At 57.2% G+C, this 8,033-nt stretch overlaps 1 protein-coding gene across 2 annotated transcripts in view; it reads right to left on the reverse strand.

Annotated features, from left to right (window-relative positions):
- TFAP2A (transcription factor AP-2 alpha) overlaps nt 1-6,475 on the reverse strand; it is a 20,519-nt gene extending 14,044 nt beyond the window's left edge. The window contains exon 1 of one of the 2 annotated variants that reach the window (XM_027902062.1): nt 6,369-6,475. In XM_027902062.1, the coding sequence (XP_027757863.1) occupies nt 6,369-6,401 (33 nt within the window). In that variant the 5' untranslated portion in view covers nt 6,402-6,475. Of the gene's footprint in view, nt 1-3,138; nt 3,379-6,368 lie in introns of those variants that run through there. The other variant, XM_027902061.1, reaches the window with a different exon arrangement.
- Nucleotides 6,476-8,033: the final 1,558 nt, after the last annotated feature.

Raw genomic sequence — 8,033 nt, forward strand, 5'->3', positions numbered from 1 at the left:
TTTTTTTTTTTTTGTTTTGAGCTTTTTTCCTTTTTGTTTTGTTTTTAGCGTGTGTGTGTTTGTTTCTTAATCCTTTTTTTTTCCTCTGTCTCTTTCTTTCTTTTTCTCCTTTGACTTAGCTGCTGCTTCACTTGAGCTCCTAATAACAGATCTGCTGCCTTCCTGGAGACTCCTAATAGCAGATATTCATGACTATTAATATTACACGAACACTTAATAAGGGAAGAATGGCTGGAAATCGAGCGTGAAGCGAGAAGGCAACTCAAGGCAGAGCCCGTTCTAAATGACGTCCATTGAATGAAGAATCAGTGTATCTAATCAGAGATGGGGGAGAGGGAGAGGGAGAGAGAGACAAAAAGGGAGAGAGAGGGAGCGGGAGAGAGAGAGGGGGCACATGCTGCTGCGTCTGACGAATCACAGGAAAGGGGCAACATTTTAAAAGGTTGCAGGGCATGCAAAAGTGAAAGAGAAAGAGATCCGGAGAGAGGGAGAGGGTGGGAGCCAGGAGGGGGGTGCGGAAGGGGGGGGGGGAGAGTGGGAGAGACGGGCAGAATGAGAGAGGGGAGGGGGCGCGGGATCCCCCCTTCCTTCCTCACCTTCCCTTCGCTTCGCTTCCCTTCCCCTCCCTTCCCCCCCGGCTGCCGCCTCCCCACGTCCCCAGCCCCGCGGTCCTTCGCGGGCGCACCTCGGGCTGCGGCTGCTGCGCGTAGCCGGCCTCAAAGCCCAGGGAGAAGAGCGGCTGCTGGCTTCCCGCTTGGCTCTTGCCGCTCTCGGCCGCACCGCCGCCGCCTTTGCGCGGGGTGGGCTCCGCGGGACCGCCCGTCGCCACCGCCCCGTCCATGCCTCGACGGCGCCCCGCCGAGGGGCTCCCCTCGCCGCTGCCCCCGCGGCGGCCGCCCCGCGCCGCCGAGCCGGCTCGCCTCCGTGCCCCGCGTCCCGGAAACCGGCTGGGAAAGTTTTTTTGGGTGTCTCCCCCTCTGGGTGTCAGCCCTCCTCCTCCTCCTCCTCCTCCTCCTCCGGTTCGAGCCCAACGCCGAGGCCGGTGGGCACCCGGGACAGGGGGGCTGGGGAGCCCAAGGAGCATCCGCCGGGCTCCCCGCGGCCCCCCTCTCGGAGGATCCGGGAAAAGACGGGGGAAAAAGGCAGGAGGCTGTAAGGCGGGGAGGGAAGGAGGGCGGGAGGCACGCGGGGGGAAGAGGGAGCCGGGAAAAGAGGCAAGGCGAGCGCTTCTCCCGGCCCAGACAAGCCGGGGCTCCGGCGCAACCCGTCGGACTGGCTGTGCAACTCCCAAACAACTCCCTTAAACAGGCACCGCTCCGCTCGCCGCCGCCGCTGCCCCGCCGCAGCCGCCGCTCCGCCGACGCCCGGCCCCACGCTCCGCCCGCCCGCCCCGGCCCCCCGGCGCTCCGGCCGCCCCGGGCGCTGAGCGCGACTGGCCGGGCTTTCATGCCTCTTTTCTGGTTTTATTTGACTTGTTTGGTTTGTTTTGGTTTGTTTTTATATTTCTTCCTTTTTTTTTTTTTTTTTTTTTTTTTTTTTTTTTAAGGCAGGTCCTACTCCCGGCACGGTACAGCAGCCACCCTCTATTTCATCCTCTCTAGAAGTCTCATCGCACTCTCTCCAGAGGAAAACACACGGAGTGCCAACCCCACACGTTCGCACAAAAGCCAGGGGGCTCGGCGGAGCGGCCGCTGCTCCCTCCGTGTTTGGCAACACCTCGGTGCGAAGTCCCAATAATGCAAGGCGACAAAAGCCATTTGCGATGAAATCCACACGCTCGCACGTGTGCACGCTGGAACACCGCTCCTGAGGGTAGGGAGGGGGAAGAGACACGCTTTCCACCCGAAATGCAGCTGAGGAACATATATGTTTGTTTTCCGGGTTGAAAGAAAAAAAACACCAACAAACAAACAAAAAACCACAAACCCCAACACCCCTGACATCCATCTCATTCCTAGAAATCAAGCACTCGCCAGCGAGTGGATCTAAAAGCTCCTGCACCGGGAGACAGCTTCATCCCAAACTCCTCGATCGGGGACTAGATCACCAAAACACTTGGTCTGCGCTGAGCCTGGCGAATCCTCGGTTCCTTTCCTAAGCTACAGCATCGCCCAAAACAGCAGCAGGGTCGGACGGGAGAGTGCCCCCTCCTACCACCCAGAGGTGCATGTCGGCAAGGCTCCGCTGAAGCTTTGAGGATCTTCCCGCGTGGGTCATGAGCAAATAACAGCTTTCTTTTGCAAAGTAGAGTCCTTTATTGCTTGGTTTGAACACACTGCACAGTCAACTTTTTCGAAATGGGTGACAATAGTATTCGTTGGTTTAAGAGTAGGCATGGGTCCTGGGCATCGTTCTTCTTTTTCCTCTTCTTCTCCTTTATGTCAGATTAAAAGACATTCTCCTCTTTCTAAAAATATGGATGCACACACAGACACAGAGAGAGATGTGCGCATACAATCTGTGCTGAACGGCTCCAAAACCAAATGAGGTGATTTTTTTTTTTTCCCAAGCGGTTAAAAGATTATTTCTCAAACCCCTGGGAATGTGACCCTAAAAATTAGGAGGCTGAGGGAATACCACTTCCAAACCCATGATTTCAGCTCGGCAGCTGACCCCTGCAAATTTGTGCAGCTCGGTATAATCAACCCGCAGCTACATTAAAAAGACTGAATTTAAGCGTCGACCCTGAGCCAATTTATTAGGATGCCTCGGGTACCTAGAGTGTAAGAATAATTCTCTTCCCTTTGTCTCTTTGCCCTTTCATTCATTCATCCATCCATTCATTCAGCCAGCCACCTATCCATCCATCCATCTATCCATCCATCCATCTATCCATCCATCCATATGGATGAGTGTAGCATCCTACAAGAGCCTTATCTACACGGAATCTACCTATAGACCAGGCTGCTGCTGGATCCCGTTTGCCTTTCCTCATACACTTCCGACAAAGCCGGGTTTCCACAAGCCCCGAAGTTCCTGGGGAAGGACCCCAGCCCCTCTCCGGCTGCAGGACCGCAAGGAAGCCTGACGACGGAGTAGAAGTTTTCCTAAACGAAATTGAGAGACGGAGGGATGCTGAAGGCTCCCGCTCGCAGCTGCGGGGCCTGGGCTCTGCCCGGGCCCGGGGGAAGCGCTTACCTCACATTCCTCATACTTGATATTATCCGTCAGTTTCCAAAGCATTTTCATGGATTGGCGTGAGAGAGAGGATTTGGTTCTCCCTGCCTTGCCTCTCCCTACGGTGGCGGTGCCGGGCGGCGTGGGGAGCGCGGCTGGCGGAGGCTCGGCAGCGCTCCCGTCCGCGCTCGGAGATCTCCCTCTAATGGTGGAAAGTTTTTCCTTTTCCAGCTCTTTACCCACAGTCTAATCGCCTCATTAGCATATCAACAACAGCCCAATTGCTCGCCAGCACAACAACCTGCAGCGATGGACACAGGTAGAAAGGACCCATGAGCAAGAAAAAAAAATAATAAATTAACGGGGAAAAAAAAAAAAGCTTTCTCCGACCTGCCGAGCCAAGATGAGGGGGGGCAGTGGGCCGTGTCTGCCTGCCTGCGGGCCGCCGCTGCCCCCGTGCCTCTAACTGCCAGCAGGGAAGTGGCCAGCGAAATCGAAGAGGCGACCGTCCCTTCATCTGCAGAGTTTAGGATTAGCCATGAAGCCACCCCATGGGATTTACCTCTCCCTCTTTTTTTTATTTTTTTTTCATGGGGGTTAAAGAAACCAAAGCAAGAGGGAACGAGACTCGAGTCTTGCTCGAGCAACGTTATTGTCTGCGGAGGCTTCTATTGCCCTCTAGATTTGATTTGATCTTTTTTGGTGGACATTTGAAAAGCTTCTTTCCTTCTCAAATTACTTTTTTTTCTTCTCGGCTCTGTTGGCTAGAGGTCTTCAAAAAAAAAAAAAACACCACCCCAAATAAATCCAACGTAACCTCCCAGATAGAAGTGGGCGAGCGGTAAAGTGAATGAAGCAGGAGACAAAAAGTCTTTTGCAAGCACTTGAGCAAAGGGACAAAAAATGACCACAATAAAACTTTGGCATTTTCTTAGGTGGAGCACTTCGTTTGCTTAACAATGTGCCGCTAAGTGGGCGCTCAGTCCACCCTCCTGGGGGGTTGCTTCTCCACCCTTCTTTTTTATTTCCCTGGGTGCCTAGCCTTGATCCATCCATCGAAAGGCTTCGTTTTATTTCGTTGTGTTTTTTTTTTTTTTTTTTCCCTTTTCCCCTCTGGGTGATTCCGCACTTCTCCGAAGGGCGAGGCATTCCCCTCTCCGTGGGGCTGGCGTGTCGGGCCTGGCACAGCACCCCGCGCCAGCCGTGCCTCCAGGCGTCCCCAGGAGCCGGGCATCCCCATGGCTGCCCGTGCACCTGGCTGCCCTGCTGCTTCCCGAAACTTCTTTTGCCAAAGGCAAAACCTGCCCTTTCGGCCTGGAAGACCCTGCCAGGGCCAGCGCCCGACATCGGAGGAGCAAACGGCCCCTGCACTCGGCAGGGTAGCCACAGTGGGCCCTCGGGGGTCCCCAGAGCCCCCCACACGTCCCCACAGCGGGAAGGGTGGCAAAGCCTCATGGCTCCCGGGACTGCTTCTTCACACTCACACATATCTCTGTCCCCAAAAAGGATTTTTTTTTCCTTCCCCTTCCCTCCTCCTACACCATACCCCCACCCCCGATGCTCTTTTTCAGGAGCGCTTTTGTCTGACACTGGCAGGAGAGTAAATTGTTGTTTTTACTCCCATTGAGGTTCAAACAGAGCTGGCAGATTAAGCCTAGTTAATGCCCGAGGGGGGGTGTGTGGGGGGGGGGAGAGATGAGAAAAAGAGGAGGAGAGGAGTGTGACGAAGGGGCCCATCACCCCTTAGCGCCGTCCTGTTGGAACCAGGCCGGTTGGGAAAGCCTCCCACCCGGAAAAAACTCCCACCCGAGGCCGCCCGTGACTCCCGTGGGCCAAAGGCCTGATCCTTATGCTTCCTCTCCCTAGGCTCGGGCCGGTGGAGTGCAGGCTTATGAGGGGAGGGGGCGTCTTTCCCCGAGAGACGCACACGGGGCAGCTGGAGACGGGTCCGCGCGGCCCGGCCCCTCCGGCCAGGCACGGCGAGGGGGGCCCCCCACCTCCGGGGAGAGGGAGCAAGGAGGGCCGGGATGTAAGGAAAAGTCGGGAACAGATTTCAAGGCAGATAACCCGTAAACACGATTGCACAAGAGTTGACTTCAGTAAAAGAAATAAAATCCTCTTTCGATGGCTATTTCGCACCGGTCTGGTAAAAAGATGTCACCTCTGTTAAAATAATTTAAATGATATTTTTCTTTACTGCATTTCGTCGTGTCATCCCCTACCCTTTTTTTTTTTTTTTTTTTTTTTTCCCTAGACGACTTGCTCCTACCCTGAAGAAAAAAAAAATTAAATAAGGCAGTCTGGAGAAAGACAGTCCAGTGATTTGAAAAGTTGAGGGCAGAAAAAGAAACTAGGCCCCCATCTGGAACTGGACTGGACTGTCCCGGGGAATAAATAAAAATAGAAAAAAGAAAAAATCCTTTCCTCTAAGAAAATCCCGAGTGCTTGAACAGAACGGTTGGTCTTCCCTTTTATTCACCGGCAAACCGCGGCCATCCGGACAGGCATTAGGGTGCTGCAGGCTTTTTCAAGTGTCTCTCGGTTTGGGAGCCTCCATAACTTCACACGTGCCGTCTCGCCCGTGGTGCGGGTGGGTCCCCTAGAGACCGTGAGGCCGGGCGAGGTGCCGGCGGGCCGCGTGTTCCTCGTCCGGCCTCTTTCGCTGGTGGGTTCTGCTTTTCCCTTCAGCTTATCCCCGCGAGAGTGCTTTCCACGGCACGTCTACTGCCGGGTGGGATCCGGCAGCATTATTTTACCGCGAGACGGGCTCGGGTGGGACCTCTCAGCGACGCTGCAGCCCCCGTGGCACGTCCCCTATGCGCGACGGGCCCGCACCGCGCGGCCCCGGGTCACGGCGGCGGGCGCGGGCCCTGCCCCTCGTGGGACCCCGCCACGCTCCGTGGGTAGCCCCAGGGCTCCGCTCCCGCCGCCAGCCCCGGACACAGGGTCGGCGGGCGGGCACACGCCACCCTTGGCACTGCCCCACGCTGTCGGGCAGCTCACGCTCGGGTCGTGACACTCACGGCGGCAGCGGAGCAGCCCTCGCCCCTTCTCGACCCCGGTCCATCGCTCTCTACCTGTTGCAGTCGGGCCTCACCAGTGGCCGCTGGCAGCCCCAAGCACCGAGAGCCGCAAAATGCCCAACCCCAGCGTCAGGCTTGCCCAACTCCCTGTGGGCCAGTCACCTTTCCCGCTTCAGCTTCGCTTCCCAAAATAACAATAAACGCCCCCGGGGCAGGGGGTCGCCTTACCTGCCAATCCCCCATTTTGGCAAGGATAGACATCCTGACTGCGGGCTCCGAGTCCCCAGGTCCCCGCCGGTCATGGACTGCGAAGGCAAGCCACTCGCCCGGGGCGCCTGTGGGTAAATCCTCCCCTTACCTGCGCCGGGACTCTCTTACCTGGCCATAAAGAGCTGGGTGCTCCCTGCCCGCGCCTGCGCGCTGCCTCCGCGCTGCCTGCGCGCTGCCCCTGACACCGCGCTCCCACCGCGCCCGCCCCGACCCGCCGCTCCCGGGGGACACCGCCGCCGGACCCCCGGGGGGGCTCCCGGGCGTGCCCCTGACGTCCTGCAGCCTCTGGACCCGCTTCGCTAGAGGCTTACTCCCCCAACGCCGTGCAGGGGGACCCGGGGGACGGGGGGTGGGGGTGGCGAGTGAGCCCCCCATCTTCACCTTCCGCCGGCTAGGTTACCTCGGGGGCAAGATGTCAGGGAGTGCGTGCACGTAGTAGTAGTAATAATAATAATAGTAATAATAATAACAATAATAATAACAATAATAATAATAATAACAATAATATTAATAATAGCAGTAGCACAAAAAGACAAAGCACCGCAGGGGGCTGAACTAGCCCAATTCAGTGATGGAGGCACTGCAAATAGCCCGGGGAGTCCAGAGAGAAACAAAGACACCCTCCCCCTCGGTGCAGACGGTCTTCCCAGACCCCGGTACGCGGGCCGGGAGAGGGCAGGCGGCAGCGGCCGGAGTGCTGCAGTGCCCGGTTGGCCGGGCTCTGGCCCCCCGGGCTGAGCGGGAACGGTGCGGGGTGAGGGATGATGCGGTCCCCCGAGGGATGCTGGCCTGCAATAGCCTCTGGCCCTTGGACCTCTCAGTGTCCGTACCCCTTGTCTCCGCCCATGTTTTGGTTTGGTTTGTTGGTTTTTTTTGGTTTGGTTTTTTTTTTTTCCCCTCGGGGATTTAAGTGCCGAAGTGCCCTGGAAAGTTGCCAGGGTGTAATGCAGCTCTGATTTCACACCCCGAATAAAAGAGGAAGTCCCTGCCTCATCTCCAGGGTCTGGGCACTGGGGGCTTGGGGGAAATCCAACTACAGGATTTTGGGGAGGGATGCAAACAATTTCCACTTCACAGTTGCACAGCAAGCCCTTTGCATTTCAGACACAGGTGAACGGGGCATCATGTCCCAGCCATGGGACAGTTTGAGGCTTCCTATATGTCGGGGCGCATTGTGTTGGCTTGGGTCCTGGATTGGTCCCATTCTCCATTAGAAGGAAGGGGAACGCATCCCTTTGCCTTGCCTGTGGACAAGGACCTCACAGAAGGGAGTTCCAGCCCTGTCCCCAGGCAGGTGGGAAGCGGAAAGCGAGAGCCTCAACCCGCAGCCATTCGGCCCCGGGGGAATGCCGAGGCCGCGGGCATTGAACTCTCGGCTCCGAGGGTGCTCAACTTCACATCCACCGCCCCAGCGATAGGGGGTCGGCGGGGATCGGCGGCTCCTGCGCGGCGGCGGGGCGGGGCCCGGTCAATGGGCCGTGCGAGACGCGCTTCGCACCGCCGCTCCCAGGGCCGGCCAGCGCTGTACAGTTAGGGTCAAATTACAGCAATTAACCGGGCACCGGCATTTAATTACCCAGCCCTGCCCCTTCCCCACCTCCCTCGGTCCTGGGGAGGCTCCTG

This window comes from Empidonax traillii, unplaced genomic scaffold (genome assembly GCF_003031625.1).
Source record: "Empidonax traillii isolate 1590-97213 ecotype Southwest subspecies unplaced genomic scaffold, ASM303162v1 scaffold833:size273953, whole genome shotgun sequence".
Lineage (NCBI taxonomy): Eukaryota > Metazoa > Chordata > Aves > Passeriformes > Tyrannidae > Empidonax > Empidonax traillii.